This window comes from Coloeus monedula (assembly GCF_965178545.1).
Source record: "Coloeus monedula genome assembly, chromosome: 6".
Classification (NCBI taxonomy): Eukaryota; Metazoa; Chordata; class Aves; order Passeriformes; family Corvidae; genus Coloeus; species Coloeus monedula.
Window position 1 is genome coordinate 39,494,341 of NC_138786.1, and position 23,024 is coordinate 39,517,364.

Sequence of the window (23,024 nt, forward strand, 5' to 3'; positions counted from 1 at the left end):
CGACACAATAGCTGAGAATAGGACACTTTCTGAGTATTATTCTGACATAGAAAGGTAACAATTTTTGCAGCAACATACATGGGAAGCAAAGAAAATACATCACTCCTTCAATTTGCCTTCAAACACTTTCTAAGGAAAGAATATGAATCACAATAAATGCAACAGATTCCTCCTTTCTGTCTCTCTAAATGACAGGCTGAAAAGCAGAAGAAAGCTGCTATTTTGCCCTTAGTTGCACATCCGCTCTCTTTTGTTAGCTGGCCTGGAATATTTTTGGCTTAACAAACTCTATGATCAAGGTAAGAATAGAACAATTCCTTAAAAAAAGTTCTTAAAATATGAGTCGTTTTACCTTTTATCCCATGAATTCATTCCCAGGATACTGAGAAGTAATCTACAGTAGTAAAATGCTGACTGTGGCTTTTGTGAGGTTGGCTCATCCTGCTCCATAGCCCTCATATTTACATCATTGAAATGCTTCTCAACAAACTCTTTCTCTTCTGTGTGCTGTTTCAGAATTGCATTGATGACATCATTCTCCTGCTTTTCTGAGATGCAGACTGGTTGAGGAGCAGGGATGTTGAGTGAAACACCAGTTCTCTGTAAGCATTCAGGGCTTGTAACACCTAAATACTGCAGTAGCTCATCAAGAGCATCTTCTTCATCCCTAATTGTATCCCATGTTGGTACAGTGTCTCTAAATTTCCTTTTAACTTGGAGTGTAATTCCATCTCTTGCTGATACATCCTCCACATGCTCAAAAGATGAAAGAGCATCTTCTGGTTTATCTTGCTGAGATAATGGAAGTGCAAAAGACGTTTGTTGTGAAGATCCACATAAAGATGATGGTCCGTACAAAATGGCCGAATCCCACGAGTATTTGCCAGACAGATCACGCACTATAATTCTAACATTTGAATTAGCAGACGCAAGTCCAGCAGACAGTCCTCCTCCAGGCATGTCATCTTCTGCTTGGATTTGTATGCAAGACACCAGGGAAGTATTGTTTAATACAAAGAATTGAAGATTTGGGTTCTCAAAAAGTTCAGGAGAAAGCTCAGGACTTTCACTGTATGGATTGTCGTTGTTTTCACACACTTGACTGGTCAGCATAGCAGGACCTCCACTCATAGGATAGTGGCCTAAGTGGTTGACTAGATGTGTTATCACAGTGCGAGCAGCAACAGAAATTAATCCTTGCTGCATGTGAGTTTTCACTGCAAGAGAAAGAGCACAGGTTTTAAATGAAGAGTTCAGAAAACAACACTGAGATTTATGTATTTCTTTTGGTCTCTTACTGAGTTTTAAACAGAATGAGCACTGCAAGCTGAGGATACATGCAATTCAGTAAGGGAAAATATGTATTTTGATGATCATTCTCTTGTATATAAATAGGATGAAAAATCCTGAAACAGTTAAAGAAGCATCTTCATTATTTTACAGCCAATCATACTTCCTTTGCCGTAGCTTTGTTATCAGCATTGTTCTTCTAAAATATACTATTTCTTATCTAGTGAAAATAAATCTTGAACTGCTGTTGAAGTAGAGATCATAACTGTGTTGCTAGATGTCCATTCCAACTGCACTGTATTTTTATATTTATACACATCATTACATTGACAAATACAAAGGAAGATAGATGCACAAAAGGTCTAATCCATCTTAATTTCCCTGGGGAGCATATAGCTGTAGGTTAGCTTGAGAATAGCACTGGATAATTTTAAAGTACAAAATCAAAAACCAGGCTGTCTATATTGAACACAATCTAACATTATCAAAATATTCAAAAAGGAAATCTCATGCCACAACTGCATTTTAAGAAGTTTCAGGTTAGAAAACCTTGGGAGGGAGAAAGAGGAGTTAGTTGTGCCCATCTTATGTGAAATTCATCCTGTGAGATGCACTGGTATTTCAGTATGGTTTTTGCCACCTCCTTCTTTGCTGCATACCTTTCACTTGCACATTATGTCATCTAAATTCACAAAAGATATTTCTAATGTTTATATCACATCCTGCTAACCCAGTACTATATTGTTATTGAATTATTTTTATCAAGTCCAGTCTACAGGAGGTACATGAGCAGGACAAAGTGACTCTCTCAGGCACAGAACTGTCAACTGGTTCAGGGGACCCACTGAAGAACCCATACACAAAAATATTACACTACAGAATAAGACTGCTAGAAGAGGGAACAAGATCAAAATGGCAGAGTACCTGTTTTCTGTATCCTCTCTCTTGTAACTGGGCAAGGATGCCCTGAATTTGGGATTTACAAAGGGAAGATAAAATACTGTATTCCTCAGGGTTACATGATGTATTTTAAATTACATTAAACATTGAAAACTGCTGCAAATGCTTCCCATCTTCTTTCTCACTGAAAATCCATCAAACCAGAATGTTCTGAACAACGTTACTTTTTCATTCAGTATTTACTGAGAATATGCAACCTCTTGGACACAGAAGTAAGGTATAATGAAACCATATCTCTTTATGTTGGATATTTATAACCTGCAAAACCTAATGTTTAATAAACAAATTTCTTTTTGCAGTTTCAGATGTCTTAATTGGCTTAACTGGAAAAATAAAGGCAAATTTGTGCCGTGTACTGACTACCATTATAGATCTTCAGTTTCTGAAGATGGATGCATTCAGCATCTGCAAAAATAAACAGGTAGTATGTATTTCCCTTTTTTTTCCCAAAAGGTTTGGGTACAGCATGTAAGACATGTTTGGGATTCTAGCTATTGTCTTCCTTTAGGAAGCACTACATCCGAACTGCAAGAAGGGAAACATTTCATCCAGTTAATAGGTGGCAAAACCAACATAATATTTACACAATTCCAAAACTCATGTCAACTCAAGTATTTTAATAAATTAATGCCTTGACAACTAATGTAAGAAAATTAGAGATTATATTTTTATTGTCTATAGCCTTCTTGAGGTTTAAAATTTACAAATACAAAAACATTCAGTGATGCTGAATTAAGTGTCCAGATACTGGCAGCATACAAGGAAATTAAGTTATAGTGCCATCTGCTGAAATACAAGAAGGAGCTGGAAGCAGATTTTATACAAAACAAAGAGAAAATAAGCTGGGTGCTCAAAGAATCATTTATCAGCACATTATTGACTAGCACCTGGACAATGCAGGGGGTGGCCCATCTTTGTCAGAATACTTATACCAAGTATTTAGCACTTGCCACTGCACAGATAAATAAGGTAATACTTTTCTCAGGTTCTGAGGAGCAGAGACATACAAGCTTTCCAGATACCTGAAGTCCCACTCTATAAAGGTTAAATGTCCCCTGTTAAGTTCTGCTGAGAAACCTGAAGAAATAAGAAGGATCTTCTAGCATGTAAGTTATTACTATCACTGTTGTGTGGCAAACCCTAAAGATCTCAAACTTGACCATGGTTGTTTTGTGCCTCTGTGTGTGAATTTACTCCCTTAGGAGCCCAAGGGACATATGGAAAAGGTGACACAGTAGTACAAAGAGGGGAACATTAATTTAAATTTGGAAGATCCATTCTCTAATACAGCCTTTCCCTGAAAACTTTGCACTTGAATTAAAATCTTAAATCTGTCATTGTTTCTTTTATAAAATGCAAACACTTGTCTGAGTCTTCATTCAGAATACAGTGATGTTGATCTAAAAATGACACAGAAAACTTAAAGTAGAAGTATCAAGAGAAGTATACTGAAAAGCAAACTACAAGATGCAACCTGTTACGTTAAAATAAAGCAATCTTGAAACATTTTTGCCACACAGAAAAAAAAAAAAAGAAAAAAAACAATCCCAAGACTAGTAATGCATTTTGAAATTATGAGAATTTTAAATTAATTTTGCAACTTAATTTATTCCTTGAAGCACATTTCCTCAATCAGGCATAACTGGACATTCAATATATTAAAATCTTAAAACATGAGTATCTAAACCATGCTCTTTGTTTCTGGAGGGCAAATGAAAATATGTAATAATGCAAGCCATCACAGCTTTACCACAAATTCTACAAACTAAGTCTATCATTAAACATTAAGACAGTCCAGCTCACTGTTTGTTGACCTGTCTTCCTGAGAGAACACATCGCTGCATTCTTTACAATGGTACTGTCTCTGGCTTAGGCAATGTAATTTAGACGTGTACATGATCATCTGGTTATTTACTAGAAGCATGTTACACTATTTATTTTTCTCAGCCTTGAAATTACCTCTTTTGTGGAAAGGCTGAAGGTCCATCACTACTAATCTGTATCTGTGGCATGAATGAAGGATTCCTGAATTTCCTTCAGATGTGTTGTTAAATTTTAATTCAACTTTGGCTGAACAGTTTTAAACAACTATGGTTATGTAGTAGAAGTAAAAAATAATGACTGAGAGTGGAGTTTAAGTCTCCTCATCCTTTTAGCTGTCTAAAGAATGATGACCTGTACAGACTGATTAATCTCAAATTGGAGCAATGGGATGAATCACTCTCTAAAAAATCTTTTTCCTTCATTACATTTAGAGAGAGCCTAAGAGTGTTCCTCTTAGCTTAGTTTCCTGTATTTTACATTAGTTTAAGCAAGTCTCATTCCTTTCTAATTTTAAACTTCAGCTATATAGACATGCAGTTACAGAGAACCCATCTCTAGAATATTCCCCACAAAACACAAACTGTGTTAATCTGGATGCACTACATATAAAGTATTTTTTTAAAGTGTGCATTTTGCGTCCTTTCAGTAAAATGGCAAACAGCAAAGCCTTAAAAGTACTTTATATTTCTACTTTTTAAACAAAAGCTAAAACTAAACATCAGGCAGGGAAAACTTTTTCATTAGAAATTGAAAAATATTAGAAAAAATGATCAATCTATGAAAAAGAGTTTAAAATATGTTTGGAGAAATATGAGGAATGGGGGAAAAAAATCAATCAAATCAATAACTGATAGGCCACTGTATCTATGTAATGTTACTAGTACCTTCCAATCACAACTATCTCTAACATATTTGTGGTCTACGAAGAACAGCTTTCCAAATGTTTTTGTCTATAATTGCAAAAAAATTCTCCTTCATATATGTTTACGCTCCTGAAATGAAATGGAAAAGTTCAGAAGTTAGGAGATAGTGGCACTATGCAGTCCAGGTTGGCTTGTGAAAATCTAAGCTGGCTAGTTAGGTGCAGTTAATTAGAACAGTGGGTTTGTGTGGCAAGGTTTTGGTAGTGTGGGGGTTACAGGGGTGGCTTCTCTGAAGAGCTGCTAGAAGCTTCCCTTGTGTCTGATGAAGACAATGTCAGCCAGCTCCAAGATGGACCTGCTGCTCACCAAGGCTGAGCAGATAAGCGGTGGAAGTAATGCCTCTGGAATAAGAGTTAAGAAGGAAAAAAAATTATTGGGCAGAAGGAAATTGCAGCCAGAGAAGAGCAGAGTGAGAATATGTGAAAACAACAACTCCACAGACACCAAGGTCAGTGAAGGAGGGGCAGGAGGTGCTCCAGGCACCAGAGCAGAGATTCCCTGCAGCCTGTGGTACAGACCATGGTGAGACAGGATGTGCCCCTGCAGCCCATGGGGCTTCACAGTGGAACAGATATCCACCTGCAGCCCCTGGAGGACCCCATGCTGGAGCAGGCAGAGGCCCAAAGGAGGCTGTGATCCTGTGGAAAGCTCACACTGTACCAGGCTCCTGGCAGGAACTGTGGTGCTGTGGAGAGAGGAGCCCATGCTGGAGCTGGTTTGCTGGGAGGACTTGTGACCCAATGGGGGACCCATGCTGGAGCAGCCTGGGCCTACAGGACTGAGCCCCATGGAGGGGACCCACAGTGGAGCAGTTCATGAAGAACGGCAGTCCGTGGGAAGGACTCATGTTGCAGAAGTCTCCTGTGTAAGGGCCCCCATGCTGGAGCAGGGGAAGAGCATGAGGAGTCCTTCCCCTGTGGACGAAGGAGCAGCAGAGACAATGTGTGGTGAATTGACTGCAGTGCCCCAGTCCCCATCCACCTGCACCACTGGAGGCAAGGAGGAGGTAGAGATTCACAATGAAGTTAAACCTGGGAAGGAGGAAGGGGTAGGGGTATGGTGTTTTGAAGACTTGGTTTTATTTCTCATTATCCTATCCTGATTTGTTTGGTAATAAATTAAATTAATTTCCCCAAGTCAAATCTGTTTTGCCCATGATAGTGATTGGTGAGTGATCTCTTCCTGTCTTTATCTCAACCCAGGAGCCTTTTGTTCTATTTTCTCTCCCCTGTGCAGATGAGGCAAATAACAGAGCGGCACTGGTGGGCAGCTGGCACCCAGCCAGGGTCAAACCACCACCGACAACACTTGTATGCCAGTACTATAGCTAGAGCAGGTTGTTGCCAACACTGGCTAGAGGAACAGTTAATCAGCCTTCACACAGACAAGCCTGGTAATTCTTTAGATGTATGAAAGCATCACAGACTTGCTGTCTGCATGTTCTAGTGGTGCAATAAAAGCTTCCTACTGCTGTCCTTACTGAGAGCTGCTAAAAGTTCATTCTGGTTTAAATGTAACAGTTTAATATGCTTAATCCCTAATTTCAAAATTATTCTTTGTATATCTCATACTAAAACCTACCACTTCCAAGCTACAGAGAGGAGAACAAAGACAATTTTACAGATAATCCTAAGTTAAGAGCTTCTATGTGAGAGACAGAACTTGGAAAGTTACTGAAAAACAGAAGCCAGTAATCATCTTTCTCAACACCTGTTCCCAGAGGATTTAAGGAATCTTTGCCCTGCTGTTCATTGAATGGCTTGCTCCAAACCTCCCAGTAGATCCTGTCCCCATTACAGAGCTGTGTCACTCTAAGTCCTGTATCTTCTTTGTCTCATACCACCACATTACGCTGTGGCTAAGTATCCACAAAACTTGTGCTGGATCTGACCTTAAACAATGGGAAGCGTAACAGGGTAAATCAATTACATCTGTTAAAGCACCTTGTCTTAAGAATTCTGTCATTTCAGTACTTTCAGCTTTGCTTGTGACCTAAGGAAAGAGTCTTGCAATTCCTACCCTGTCTTTGTAGAACTTCTCTGATTTCCCTACAGCTCCTGCCCTGCTCATTTCCATTCCTTCAAAAAAGATACTATGATAGCCCTTTTACTCTACTGAAAGATGTTGACCCATTGGCATACTGTTCTGCTGGTAGCTTGTACTAATTGACCCTCTGTCTTGATAGAGACCCAGACTGGTTGTTATCCACTAGTTTTACTCCTCTCAGTCCTCCAACAATGCCAGGGCGAACAGATGCTGTGCAATTGGTTAAGCACTGCCAATTTTATTCTCTGCCTGGCAATGGGGACTAGAAATGCCAAGGTTGCAGGACCAGGGTTGCATTATAATGCTGTAGTCTGCCAATTAAATTTCACAGTCTAACTTACAATTCCAGAGCCCTGAAACTTAATTTATCTGGAGAGATAAAAGGAACATCTGAAATTACTTTTATTAAGAAATTTAACAAGAAATCATAAAAGAAAAGATCATGGTTGGAAATGCAAAATGAAGATATTGATGCTAGGGCTTTGTGCAACCGTATTCATTTAAAGAGAAATCTATTCAGGGTTGTCTTTTCAGATTGTCAGATTAAAAAAGCCACACAGCATTTGCTTCTAACCCATAATTACAGATTATTATGGAATACAAAAGATGCCAGGCATAAAAAGCTACTACAATTCACTACACTGTAATAGAACATGCAGTGGAAGTAAATTTTGGCAAATGCTTTAAATATTAGCTTTACATAATATGTATAGGTGAGACTGTAATTAGGACAGAATGAATCCTCCGAAGCCTCTTTCATTCTGACCCTGCAGATGATTACTTTTTACTAATAAGGCCACAGCCATTTGACGAAAAGCCAACTATAGTACCTTGCTTCATTCTTCAGTAAATTTAATAATTACAGCTCCTCCTGCCAGTAGTTCTCAGATCAGACTTGTTCAATCCAATACTGAGCTTATTAGGGGACAGCTCTATGTTTAGAATTCTTTGGCCAAAAAAGTACTTGAGGATGATGAAGCATGCCTTAGACAAGGGCACAATGATTAGCCATTTTCTCTACATAAAAAACAGCACGTAGTCACTACAAACCACAGAATCACCTGCTGTTAGCACACAGCTGCTACAAAGAACTGCTGCATTTATCTGGTTCTTAATACCCTTAAAAAAGCCTAAATGGAACAACTTAATACAGAGGCAGAATAGCACTACACAAGAGTTCCTCGTATCTTAATCTCATATTTTTCAATTTTCTTCCCTAGGTAGCCATTTGATATTTACTAGATACACTGCATAATACATGACAGTCCTCTGTAGCTGAGACTCTTGATTCTTTATTTTTGAGTTGTGAAGAAAACGTTAATTCCCAGCTCTCCTAAGGTTCTAACCAGACAAGAGAAAATTTCTCTCTTTTTAGACAAATCTGTGGTTTTAAGTAGTGTAAAAAGAGATCAACAACAGATTATGATAGCCTAAAAAAAAATCACACAAAGCATTCAATATTGCAATGTCAAACAGGAACAAAAATCCAAAATACTCCTATTTTGAAAAAAAAAAAGCAAAATTAAGAAAAAATCAAATTAATTTACTGAAAGTAAAATGAAAAGCAACATTTATCCATGTTGCAGTACTTAACACTTCTGGTGATACACAGAGCACGGAAGAATCCATATCATATTGATCTTGGTGTTGTTCAGAACATACTTATTTGAGTTAATCAAATGGTAATAGCTCAAAATTACGTTTGCTCATTCCATACTAATGGTTCTTACCTAGTGTCTACATGTAGCCAAAACCCTGTGCTTTAGACCAACACTTCAATACTGAAAACCAAGATAAAATCTTTTTGAAAGAAAATGTGTTTAGGCAATTAGACAAACCTTCAGTGACTGGCTGAAGTTTAGAAGACCTCTCCGAGTCTGGAGAATGCAGTGGTTCTGGTTCCTTTAAGCTTTCTAAATGCATAAAAGGATCATAATCCATACATGCCAGATCAGAAAGGCTTAGAGGAAAATATTTAGGGTTGCTAAAACACTGAGACCCATAGACACATCCATGTAGAACCTAGAACAAAACCAGAATTTCATTACATTAACTACTGAAATTTATACTTGATAGTTTTACAAGAAATGAAGTTTATTTTTCTTTACATTTTAAAAATTGATTTGTTAGAAGGAACATGACAAAACGTTGGAAAATGTTAGATGTTTAATGTTTACAGAAACGAACTCTGGTCTGCAAAAAAAATTATTAAAACAGAGTCTACATCAAAGTGGAATTTAACAATAAAGAAACAAAACTTACAAAAAATCATTACGCTACCTTTATTTTTAGATCTCCTATCTTCTTTAATTACATATGCTAGGTCTAAGCTGCTAGAGGTTTTAATCCCCTTCCCTTGCAAAAAAAGATAAAAACCCCTATCTTTCTTCTGTGTTCCTAAAGACACTAATTATAACTTATTGCTTTTTGCTTTGCTTGTTGCTAAATGAAATTGCTTGATATATAAAAGTTACATCCTTTTGTATTAAATGTATAGCTAGTCTTCTACAATACAAGCATTTGCAATCCATGACATACAAAAAAAAGGGCTTGGTTAACCATCCAAATCGTAAAACAAAATCTACTATTCCAAATATACCAAAGGTCAAGCTGTTACAGTGAAACATGCAAGAACTGAGCCAGCACTCCATATTTCAGGAGCAGAATGGAGGTCAGCTTACAGAAAACTTTTGCCTTCATTTCCATGAAAACTGACTATCTCCATACACAGAAATTCTTAGTAAGTGAGTAAAGAAACATGTACCTTATATATACAGTTAAGAACAGATCTTTCAGTCTTATCATTTTCTGCTCCTGTAGTGTGAAGAGGCTGCAGCAGAGTCTTTAATGGCAAGGCCATTATCCAATCCAATAAGCACAGAAGTAAAGAAACCACCAACTGGAAAAAACACTTTCCATTACAAATCAATTAAGCCAGCACCTGCTACTTCATATTTATCACTTTATTTTATTTCTCTGTTTTGCTTTCTTTTTTCAATTCAGTAAAGTCAACTTTCTGCAGTAATGGCAGGTCTCACTTGTTAACCACTGTATCTTCAAAACCTATGGCATCAGTGAAAACTTAGGCTACTGAGGTATTTAACAAAGGTCATCCATTCAACAGTTTCTCATCAGGGTAAGACTGTGAGCAGATACTATACTTAGGAGGATACCCAGAGTTTTCAAAATCGATTGTAGAGTGTTGTTTTTAAAATGACAGATAACACAGGTCCAAATAAGGCTGATGCGCCATTCTGTACATAAATTTCACTGTAAAGTGAATCAAGGATTACACAAAATGGAACTCTTTAATCTGTATTTAGTCCTTTATAAATAACACAGAATGTTCTTTACAACATATCAAGAAAGTTATGCAGCACCAGGTATCATCTGAAAGAAATCCAACTGCTTTCTGTATTGTAGGGTATTCTGTTAGCAAAAGAATCAACTCCCTCTCGGGATGTCTTGAAAGACTCTAGAACAGAATTAGATTAAGACACACATCCATACCAAATTATTAATAACTTACTGACCAAATAATTATTTTTGATTTTTAAAACTCAGCTGTGAAGAGAAGATGATTCAGATAAATAGCGGCAAGATTCTCTAAAATATTTCTCAAGTTAAATAGATGTCTTTAAAAAGAAATCCATTTACCTAATTTACTCATTTCACATAATGCACTACAAGTTTGTCTCTCAAAAGTATAATAAACCTAACGATGAAGGGAATTGAAGGGCACTTTTTATTTTTAACCAATTTTTAAGAAACCCATTAGGACTACATTTGTCAAAATAGCAAAGACAATTTTTTATATGATATTTGATGTCCAATGATCCACAGTGGTTCATGGGGAAATGTGGTCAATTATGGAAAGCATCCTCAAGTGAAAAAGTGGCTAGCTTGGCATATGAGTGTAGTCTACAACAGCCCATGACTTCTTGCAAACAGAAACAGGAGATGAAACAGAGCTCTGAAGGCCAAAATGAGCAACAGATGATCTCCAGCTCCTTGTGGGAAAGGTAGCCCAGAATCATGGAGCTGTCAGCAACAAACTGCACCAAAGTGCCCAAATTTAAATGATCCAATGAGCCCCAGAGCAAAGCTAATTCAGAAGAGACACAGCTTTCAAGAGGCAAAAATAGAAATTTCATAGAAATGAAAAATACTTACCCTCTTGTCCTGCTCATAAGAGGAAGCTTCTGTACTGGGTAGCAGATGTGTGATAGTTGCTATCAGAATCTGGGGAAATAGACCATATTTCTTTTAAAACGTAACCTAAATATTTAAGTTTAAAATAATTTTTAAGCAGGTAAATCTGACATAATACTAGCTTCTCGGTTAAATTCCATTACAATTATTTTGAGACAAGTTACAGTATTCCTTGACAATATTTTTAAAAATAAAACCACTTTTAATTGAGTTTTGCAAAATACATAGAAGGACTATGTTCTCTTTGACTGACGTAGGTGCCTGAAGGACAGTGAAATTACACAGCTGCCCCAAATATTCAGGCATGAAGAGAACATGACTCAACACACTTGTAGGATGCGGGAAGAAATCTGATACTGCTTTGCGTAGGGTGCTATCTGAGCTACATTATTTCTTAGAACTACTAATATATACTATATACTATACTACTTGTATATACCCTATCTCTACTTGATCAAAAATATGACTGCAGAGGAGCACAGAAATGCTTGCTGTATCTCTTAAGAATCTTTTACATGAAAAGAACCTGGGAGACCTGTGTCTTTTCTCTGTGGTTCAGACTCAGAGAGGCCATAGTCTACCTCCTGTTATGGGTAGCGTATTCAAAATATTATTTTTGCTTTATACTAAAACTCTTTCATGGATATGCAAAATACAACTGCAGATCCATATTTTAGGCAATCATTTTTCTCCCTGAACATAAATAAATATGTTTGAAGGTATCTAATATTAAAAAAAAAATTGTACTTTATTGGCAACATTCTCATGACATTTTTTTCTCTGAGAAAAAGCAGGCATGGAAAAAGCAGGCATGATATAGACACATTACATGTCAATTACTGGAGTGAGGAAGTTAAGTGTGCTGCAATTCCCTACCGCTAGTGTTAAGTAAGACTGTTTATACTAATCCAATGTTTTGCAAAACATGATTCTCAATATACAGGTGTTTAGAGTAATACATTGTAGTATTTCATTTAAAATAATTGAAAATTTCAAATTTAAAAAGAAATTACTTACTTGAATAATTCTTAAAGGTGAATCAGCTTGATACAGTTGAAGTCTATGTACATAATGTATCAGCATGTTCAGCATACTGCAGGCAACTTGGGCTACTGTTTTATTTGGAAACTAGAAAAGAGAACACAGCACAGTAACAATGAGAAAATGATTTAATGTAAGAGTACATTAGGTGGTAGGATGGTCACAAATTTCACAGGTAGTTTTATACATATAGTTCCTTAAGTACCTATTTACCAGAGGAGCAGAATTAAATTTTACAAACTTAAAAGGAACTATTTTATATTCATAAACAAATGTTAGCAGCTAACACCAAAGTTTTGGGACAGACATCCAAGTGAGTTGCACACCGGAAAGGGGAGAGGTGTTGCCTAACTAACTTCAGACTGGTTAGTACAATATCACAAAGCCAGGAAGAAAGAATCAATTTTTTGTTACCTTTATGATTATTAATATTAATGAATCACTGCAAAACCCCTCAAGGATCTAACTCTGAAAACAGAGGTCTTTGCTGAGAATCAAGGCAGGTGAAGAGCCACATGCCCAAAATGCAGCTTGTAGTACTAAACAGGAGATTAACTGTTCTGCTATTTGCCATCAGGGAGGAAGTTTTGATCAAGAATATGGGGGTTGGTGAAATAGATCGGACCCTTCATCTGCTTCAGAAAGCTGTCCTAGCATGGTCAATATATCACATTTCAAAAGAATGCTGTCACTAGGGTAGAGTTAATTTCCTCTCAGAAGCTGTTGTAGTGTTGTGGTTTGGATTCGGAAAGAAAATGGTGTTGATAACACACTGATGTTTTGGTTTTTGCTGGGCTGTGTTTATCTGAAGTAAAGGACTTTTTTTTTTGTCTCATGCTGTGCCTGTGAGAAGGTGAGCAAAAGAAACTGGATGGGAGCATAGCTGGGATGGGTGACCCAAACTGACCAAAGGGATATTCCACACCATAGAACATCATGCCCAGTACATAAACTGGGGGGAATTACCTGGAAAGGGGGTCAGTCTGGGTCGGGAAGGGAGTATTGGTCAGCAGGTGGTAAGCAAATGTATTGTGCATCACTTGGGTTCTTTTCTTCCATTCTCTTTTTATTATCATTATTATCATTTACCATTTTTACCCTGTTTTACTTTGGTTTTGACTATTAAACTGTTCTCATCTCAACATAAAAGTTTTGCCTTGGTTCTCCTCACCATTTCACTGCAGTGGGTGGGAAGAAAGGAGATTGAGCGAGTGGCTGTGTGGTGCTTAATTTCCAGCTGGGTTTAAACCATGACAAACACTCAGACACTTTACAACAGACAGTTACGAGAGCTGTGGGCTCTGGAAGGACATTTTCCTGAACTCAAGTAACAACACTGAGTATGTGCCAGATAGTGAAACTCTTCACCCCAGTCAATTTGGTTCTGACTTTTCCAAGAACTTTCAGAGGTGGCATGTAAACACCTGTGTGATCCCATAAACATTCCACCTGCCATTCTTTGTCTCTGGAAAATGCCATATGTAATAAAGTATAAGAATTCACTACTTTTATATTTAGTAGTGTAAATTGTTGTTGGGGTTTTAGTTTAGTTTTTTTTTCTGTTAAAGGAATTTTCTCCCATATGCATGTTGCTAGGGGACAAATAGCTGTACTTAAGAAAGACAAAAAAGGGAGTGGGGCGGGCCTGGCTACTCCTTTTGTGTACACCTGGGTGTGGGGGCAGTTCGCTCTGAGCGTCCGGAGAGAGGAGCTGCAGAGAAAGGAGCTGCTGCTTCTTTCTTTTTGGCCGTTCTTCTCTTCCTGCTGGAAACAACGCCGGGACCCCAAAAGCCGCTTTCCCTGCCCTGCTGGAGGCCGAGCTGTGGCTGCCCTGCCCCGCTGCTGCTGCTTCGAGCTTTCGCTACGCTGTAGCCCTGCTCGCCCTGCCTGCCTGGGCATCCGTGGGGTTCTCCCATCTGGATACATCTCGCCTGCCACCCGGGATTTGTGTTCGTCCCTGCCGCTCTAGCCTGCCGTTCTATCCTGCCGTTCCAGCCTGCTGTTCCCGCCTGCCGTTCCAGCCTGCTGTTCCTGAGAGTCCAGGATCGGCTGCCCAGCGGTTTGTGAAGCCTTTGTTCCATCCCTTCCCGGGATCCCAGGCCGCCAGTGCCGCGTGCTCCCCGAGCTCGCTCCGGAGCGCCCCCTGCAGCCGCGGGGGAACCATCGCACCTGCCCTGCTCACCGGGAGCCGCCAGCGCCCCTGCCGGCTGCGAGCGGAACTGCACCCCAGGGGAAAGGGCCCGACAGCCGAGAAGGCTGGCACTGGGTTTGTGTGTGCTGTTACTGCCATAGTTGTTGTTGTTTTGTTTGACTGGTTATATACATATACATATATATATATATAGTAAAGAACTGTTATTCCTATTTCCCACATCTTTGCCTAAAGGCCTTTGATTTCAAAATATAATAACTTGGAGGGAAAAGGGGTTATATCTGCCACTTCAAGGGGGGCTTCTGCCTTCCTTAGCAGACACCTGTCTTTCAAAACCGAGACAATTGTGGACATAATTTTGGAACAGTTACTTGATGGGGGGAAAAAAAGGTACCAATGAACTGGCACTTTCCCAGCTCTTAGGGTTTTTATTGGAAAGGTAGTCTTACCATCTTTGCAAGGATCCATTCCTTCTGGATGTTAAATCGGGAATTTAAACTTGTCCATACTTGAAAATAACCTATATTTAGCAATCATTCAACTAAGTCTGTACAACATAATTTTGTGATGTATCTGCAGCATTTTTGAGAGAAGCATAATAAAATCATAAGTCTGGATGGCTGGTTAGGATCCTTTGTGCTCAAGCTTCAGCGGAGGTTGATGCAGACAGAGTGGTATTGCCATACAGCTGGGAGAAGCACTAGCTATGTCCAAAGCAAGCTGCTGAACTGCAGTTCTGAATACGCTACTGGTATTTCAAAAATAAGCATATAATTGCTGCTAACATTTCTGTTCAATGTTATTTGCTCAATTGAACTTATCAGTAAGTTGGACTAGGCCTATAGATCCCTACCCATTCATTTCTCCTGAAAATAAGAAAATAATCCATTCTGGGAATTCAAACCTCTGACTACTTGGTAGCCAGGAGATTGCTTAGGTAACAAATTAGAGCTAATTTATTTCTCCCATGACACAGTAAAGAACTTTTCATTTCATTATTAAACTCAATTGTGAATGTATACCATTGCTCAGAACTGGAAAAAAAGACAATGTGCACAGGATGGTTTTGCCACACAAAGCAAAGCAAAGCATAAATACAAAGATCTTTGTTTTCTCATTCAAAAAGTAATTTATGTTTAATATAAATGAGATACAAATAATTGGTTTAATAAATATGTCAGAGAAAAAGAAGATAAACCACTATGAATTTCAGGATTAAAAATAGCTCAAATATTGATAAATTGAAGCAGCAAGATAAAAACCTCATTTGCCTCATACCAAACTTGCACAGGAACTTGATAAAATGCAAAAGTTAAGTGTTATTAAAAACCATGGGGAAAAACCTGGAAGAGGGTATTAGTGGAGCTGCAAAGAATGAATGTGATTTTGCAAAACAGGAAATTGCAATTTAGAGTCTAATACTAAAAGCCCTGCAGCTAGCTTATATAGAGACTCAAATCCTGCTTCACAGGATGTGAGCAGCTGATCTGCTAAGATATTTTTCAGATTCCCATTGCTTAAAAGAAAATAATAATCCCCAACATCCGACAGAAGTCATATGTAACAGGTGTACACTACAATTTTTATCAATGTGTATATACAGAAAGACTATTCATAGAATTTTGATGCAGACAAAAAGCATATAGAAAGGTTCTGAAGATAAACTGGAAAACATTTAAAAACTTGAAGCTCTTGCTCACAAACATGCAAATTTGAAAACTGCTTAAAAACAAGATGTTTTTACTAATATTCTAATTATTCTATAAAATAAGAACAAATGCAAAAAGATTTAAAATAGTAGAAAAACAAAAGCACTCATCAAGGAAAAAAAAGTCAAACAGATGCAGCTCCTAGAATAAGCATAGAAAAGGATTCTGTCACAGCAAATTAAACATCCCCCAGTGCTTCCATGCATACAGTGTAAGTACCTTGCATTCCTCTCTAAATATCTAGCCATACCTAAGAAGCAATACTGCATAATGTAATGACTCGAACTCAGAAGTGAACACACAGAGAATGTTGTGAGAATACCATGGTAGGTTAGAGCGGCTAGGGATACATAGTAAGATAAAGATCCACTATCTTATCTCCCAGCACACCATTCCCTCCAAACTTAAAGAAGGGTAAAGAACTTTGGACATTTCAGAGACCCACTCATTAAACTGAGTTCTCTCTCTTTTTTAAGGATGGTAAATGAAACTGCAAAGTAAGGACACTAAAATGTCATCATGACTTTGAAAATGCAAAGTATCTTTACACATAAAGGCAATACACATTGTAAAAATTTAATTCTCTCACCTTTAAAGAAACACAAATAACATTCAATGCTTCCTTGATCTGAGGATGATGTGATTCATGAACTAGCTCCTCACAGATCCAAATACCAAGGCTGCAAAGAGCAACACATCTGTAAAATAATGTTGGAGGGCAAATTGTTGAGAAACATCTTACAAGAATATGCAATTTTTATGACTCATTATGTCTTGCTAAAGACATATAACAACAAATATGCCTTTAATATTTCTAAAACAACTCCATGAAGACCTTTACAGTGCTGTAACTTATTTAAAAATGAGCAAGAAATCCAAAGGATGCTGGTGAAGGCAGAGGAAAGGGCAGAGGAAAGGGCAGAGGAAAGGGCAGAGGAAGCACCCATCTGAAAAATCCGAAAGACATCAAGAACTCCTGCATCTCTATGTGTGTTTTGATTAAAAATATTACCTGAAATCAATGTATGGGAAATTCTTATATTTTCTTAAGACAAACTAAAAACTGGGGTGGGAGCTTCGTCCTTCCCAACACAAGAGATTGCTCATATTTAGAGCTTCTGAGACACAGAGATTAGAGGGGAATGTTACTCTCTCACAGACATTCCCATTGCTTTAGATTGACAATAAACAAGGATGAATAGAGGAGGGGTAAATGTATCCTATAGACAGTATATGTATCATGACTAAGCACATCAACTTTTGTTGTTTCTTCATTTAAAATCAGGAAATAGAAAAGAAGTGCAAAGGTAAAGAGTATTTAGATATATGTGTTCAAATCAGCAGGTGGATTAGATTTGTTCAGAAATGTTAAGGAGCTAGCTTAAGCAATCTCTGAGTCATTAGTCATTTTCTTTGGGAACACAATCTATAAATATTTTGGAAACAACTTTGAAATTCAAAATCCGGGATAAAATTGGAGTGCAATCCAAAATTGACAAGAAGAAAGCTGGTCATGTGACCTGCAATGCATTACATCTGGGAAGGAAAAATTGTAGGCTAGAATAGAAACAGAAGTAGCTATGAAGCCTGTGCTGTAGAAAAAGGATTTTAAGGCTACACAGAATCACGAAAATGCTTACAGATAGCAAAAATACATACAAGACTTAATTGTACATTATAGTGTAAAACCACCCTATTTTGTACATTGTCACTGAAAGAATAACTGAAAAATGGAGAGTGTTATGCCTTTTAGAAATCAGTTTTGTAACATGAAAAATTAAATTAATGTGATCTCAGGATATTCCCTTCTTTTCCTGTGTTGACAATATTATCAGCTCAAGTGAAGCAAGAGGTAAGTGGACTGATGAAAACTGCTCTTGGTTTTCCAACAAAATGTTTAAAGGTTCAATAAGCTGATCTTTCCAGGTTTGTAGTTTTTCAGGTATGTAGTTCTAGTATTTTTAAGTGACAATATATTAGTTGGACATATATATTCTTTCCGGATATATAAAGCACACAAATGTGCTCTTCCTTGGTGGGCATTAGGGATTCCTGTTCCAATCCCATACACAGGACTGTGTAACTGAATGCCTCTGAAGATGGATACGGAGGAACAAAATCCTAAGCAAATCAAGAAACAGAAGAGAAAACTGGTAACTATCCTCTCTGAAATAATTTATTTGATGAAGATGCTTGGGTTTAAGCATCAGAGCAACCATTCCCAGTTTAATGCTTAGCTCAGTTTTTTCTGCTTCTTGTCCATACCATAAAGAAGGGCTCATGAACACTGGACTGTTTCTGTTTTTCAAATGAAATAATGTGATCCAATAAAAAATAACTATCCCTCCCTCATAAATAATCTTGTCCTAATCAAAGTAAAACATGCCTCTCTAGTCCAGAAAATCCCTGAGCTGAACAGCAGGGTAAGCTGGGAAAGCTTATTCTCTTACCCATATTTACACCCTTTCCCATCAGCCACTATCACAGAAAGAACACTGGACTGGACTAGACCAGCCCAGTCTGTTCTTTTAATATCTCTATTACAAATAATTTCAAATTCACATCATGGACCACAGTTTTGATAGTGGTGAAGAAAACCATTAATAAAATGCAACAAACTTTTACTTTAAGCTCTCTAATATATTTACCTCAAAACAGTCTAATAAAGAAAAGAATCTATTAATGTAGAAGCTTCTTTTTGTATGACCTACCGTGCAGGACCAGATGGCTCCTCTCTTGCCGAACTTAACACAGTTTTAATTATGAGTTCCTAAAATGAAGAGGAAACACTCACTGATTTACAGATAACTCAATCACATAAAGCATCAGAATATTATTATAGAGCACACAGGCATACTGCTTAGCTGAGTCTCTAGGTTGTGGTCAGGTGAATTGTCTGCTTACCACTACTCTAAACATCTAGCCTGTCCCAGATAATCATTACTGAACTACCCCAAGAATATCCTACAAGTTACTGTCCTAATTTCTGCTGATGAGCCATTTATCCAATTCTTGTCAAAACACTTCCATAAAATATCAAGGGTAAAAGAAGAAACAGCAAAGGACTCCCTGAAGCTAGCTTCTGTGAATAGTGCTGAAGGCTATGACAGAAAGAATCTTTTACTTTGAGGTTTAAACAAGCATTTTTTTAAAAAAATTAATTGATTTAAAAGGTATTTTCAACTAGTTGCAGAATAAGTGCCTCCAGTGCGCTAAGAACACTGTCAAGAAGAATTTTGACTGAACTACAGTGAAATGTCCCTAAAGCTGTAGGCTGCCCTTAATAAAATTCAAATAAACAGCCATTCTACAATAGAAATAAGAAGGAATGCAAAATCATTCTCCAAAAGGGAGCAAGGTATAAAGCAGCTCTCAAGTCATTATTTCTCCCTAAATTGAAACAGTTTGGAAAACTTAGGGGAGCCTTTCTTAGACACACAAACTGAGCTCTGTGCCATTTCAGTATACTGTCACACTACCTAACTGTGTTATGATAGACAAGGAAACGACTCCATTAATATTTGCCTTTTGGCTAAAAGCACTGCTGTACAGAAATTTTTTAAAGCCTCTAGGAACACGGGCAGATTTCACCAGTTGTGAAGTCTTAATAAATTAAATAATGAATCTTAAGCCTCTCAATCTTCTCATCTCAGCTACTTAAATCTGTGATACCTGCAAATAGCCCTAGTGAGAGGAGGCTTGAAAGGGTGAGATAATGTATTATTTCCTTCTAAAAACATAAGAAAACACTTAATTATTAAGTTAATAGCAATTATAAAGTATGTTTAGAAGTATAAAGTTTGACAAGACCTTAAGGGATCTTGAGTCTTATAATCTATTTGAAATTACTTTTGAAAAACTTTAGGATCTTAAAAATCTTAGTATTTTCTGGGAAAGCACAATATTAAACATGTATTTGGTAACAGAATACTACCCATATATTCTTAAAATTCCTACCTTAACATCTGTAAACTGAGACACAGCAATGTCAGGAATATTTGGGTGAAGAGCTGGTAGTTCACGATACAAATTGGGAAAACAGACTAGAGATCCTAAAAGAACCTGTGCTTCAACTCTTGGTGCCTAAAAAAACAAGAAGGTGGAGAGAAATATATATTCTTACTGGTATCAGGAAGCTGACATTTCTAACTGCCTTAAAAGAGAACAATAGCTGAAACGGTATAGAGCTATTTTCTTTCTCCTGCAAATTCTGAGCTCCTGCAGAGCTGAGTAAACAGAGACCACAGCCCCTTGGACTGCTACTCATGCACATCCCTGCTCTCATTTTCCAAGACAGTCAAAAGGAGGCAGAGGAATTGTTAGAACTACAGACAGACTGAGCTGCTAACTAGGCTAAGGTCTAAGGTTCAGCTAATTGACTAGAATATGGAAAACTACTAAATGTGACATGAGGCATTGCTGAACAGGAAAGGCTACAGTGTAAGAAGCTGACAGAGGCTTCAGACAGTACCTTGAGGGAGGGCTGGTTTTTGTAACTGGTTAGAGGGGGATTGATGGGAGAAACAGTCAAAATTCACAGACAGTTGGAGGAGATTGTGGGGGATTTGAGAGAGTACAATATGCAAGGCCAACAGCACCTAGGTAATCACATCAGTATTACTGTATAAGTCTAAACTTGCCTGAGTAAGAAAATCAGAAACGTGAAAAAAATTCCAAATAATGCAAACACTAGCAGATTTGAGTTCTCAAGCATGATCATAAAAGTCATTGCATAGCAGAGAGATGGAGGAATAAGTACGTTTTTAAAATGAAATCACAGTCAAAGTGGACATTTACTTTAAAACATCCTCAAGCACAGAAAAATGGCAGTCTCAATTTTTGTAACTCTAGAATGAAAGATTCTCTGCTTCAACAGTAATTTTTGCATTCTTCACATATTTTCTGGAGAGGCATGTGTAGTGTTCTAGAACAAATCACTAACATTATCTGTATTTGATAACTATTAGATTGAATTTTGGGATCAATTTAACACCCTAGTCAAGGAAAAATATACTGCTCAGTATTCTCTCAAATTCTTCCTCACCCATAAATGAGAGTTAACTGATGAATACTTACATTGAGGAAAGAAGAAGCAGCCACTCTTCCTGCTGCTACAATGAAATCCATAATAAGCATGGTAGCACCAGGCAAACCAAGTGAAAAGAACTGAGGAGAGCAGTGCTTGATGATTGTATTGACAATATCCTCGCAGAAAGAAAAGGAAAAAAAGGAAGAGTATCAACACGAATCAAGATGAAAAATGAATGAAAGAAAGCAGGTATTTAACAAAGGTAGAAAGTAAAAACATGAGAAAGAAAACTCATTGTGGCCAGTAAGACATTCATTAGTGAGTGCAGAGTAGCACAAAAAGATGGAATTCCTTAAGTATACTCATATTAACATAAGTAAACTGTGGTATAGAGATCAATTTAACCTTTGACAATAGTTCATATATTAATTTACAGTCAGCTTTTAAGAGTTCTGTAACTGATTAACCATTCATTTGGATAGGTACAGAAGAGACAGAGTAAGATAAACAGCTATTATACCTTAACAATTGCTTAATCCTCTCCAACAAGTATTGCCTGACTATAACTTTAAAAAAGGCATTAGCCTCTTACATACCCATATGGAACCAAAATTTAAAGAAAGATAATAAAATGTTTAGTAACATTTCTGGTATCTAGTTAATCAGTGCAGCATATTATGTTCTGGTAGACTTAGTAAGGCACTTTTTAAAGTTATTGTACATGATGCAATTTTTTCAAAAACACTTGAAAAAGTGTAATATGTTTTAATTGTTAAAAAACATCCCAAGTTTACAGATAGGCACCCCCCTCCTTTTCTCCTTTGAATAATTCTCCACTAGTAGTAATATCCAACTAAATGGCAGTATGTCATAGGAAGATCTTCAATCCAGCAAGAAAAGCAGCATTAATGGTTGTTAGAGGACAGAAGTTGGAGATCTGTCCTATGCATAGTCATCTGTGGAATACTTTTGGACTAATTCTATTCCTCCCAGTTAGAGAAAACTGGGTTGTTTGAACCTTTGATCTCCCCATGCCTATCATCATTCCTCAAAAAAGTTCACAAACCCAACCTTTTTACACTTCTGATGCAAACCTTTAAAAAGTATTTAAGCCACACAATATTTTCAGACTTCTTAATATCAAAACCTATGAAAAAGGTCTACTCCCACTGATTAGATACGCTCAGTACATCTCAATTTACTGGTTCCTATACTTGCTGTAGAAACAAAGTCCTCCAATGTAGTGAGCACAATTTACTAGCTAAACTGTTGCATCAGGGAGCAAGTAAGAAGAACAGTAGACTTTAGAGAGATCTGCTTCCTTCTCTTTCTTGCATACTTCAATCTGTAACATACAACCAATAAAAAATGAGAGAATACCTTTTCTGCCCTCATAGTTGCTTGAAATGGACTACAAAAAAAGCATTTCTGAATACAACCAAGAACATGGGGATCATTTATCAAAGTTTTCTTTTTAGAAAAAGTATCAGTCACATCACTAATTTCAAAAACAAAGTTAAATTATCCAGATGAAAATACATTGACTATTTTTGAGAAGAGAATTTTATTTTCAGTCATAACATTTATATTATCTTGAATTTCATAATTAACTTACTTGATCAACATGAAGAAGTCCACAGTGCATTATATTGTAGAAATGAGTTAAAAAATCCCTGTTCGGAGAAACATCTTGTCTTCGTTTCATTGTCTTACAAATAAGCTTATAAGCATGTAGTTTTCCTTGTTTGTATTTATCAGTCAACATTGTTGCCTACAGTTTTAGAACAATTTTTATTATTCATAAATTTAAAAAATGACATTAAACACTCTTCTATGTT

General features: G+C 37.2%; 1 protein-coding gene across 4 annotated transcripts in view; it reads right to left on the reverse strand.

Moving 5' to 3' along the window:
• RALGAPA1 (Ral GTPase activating protein catalytic subunit alpha 1) overlaps nucleotides 1–23,024 on the reverse strand; it is a 132,184-nt gene that overhangs the window by 50,132 nt on the left and 59,028 nt on the right. For all 4 annotated transcript variants that reach the window (XM_082283864.1, XM_082283863.1, XM_082283861.1 and 1 more), the window contains 10 exons: nucleotides 22,802–22,957; nucleotides 21,234–21,362; nucleotides 20,115–20,240; nucleotides 18,869–18,927; nucleotides 16,747–16,855; nucleotides 12,273–12,383; nucleotides 11,217–11,285; nucleotides 9,808–9,942; nucleotides 8,882–9,065; nucleotides 353–1,217 (listed from right to left, as the gene is read on the reverse strand). In XM_082283864.1, the coding sequence (XP_082139990.1) occupies nucleotides 353–1,217; nucleotides 8,882–9,065; nucleotides 9,808–9,942; nucleotides 11,217–11,285; nucleotides 12,273–12,383; nucleotides 16,747–16,855; nucleotides 18,869–18,927; nucleotides 20,115–20,240; nucleotides 21,234–21,362; nucleotides 22,802–22,957 (1,943 nt within the window). The remainder of the gene's footprint in view (nucleotides 1–352; nucleotides 1,218–8,881; nucleotides 9,066–9,807; nucleotides 9,943–11,216; nucleotides 11,286–12,272; nucleotides 12,384–16,746; nucleotides 16,856–18,868; nucleotides 18,928–20,114; nucleotides 20,241–21,233; nucleotides 21,363–22,801; nucleotides 22,958–23,024) is intronic.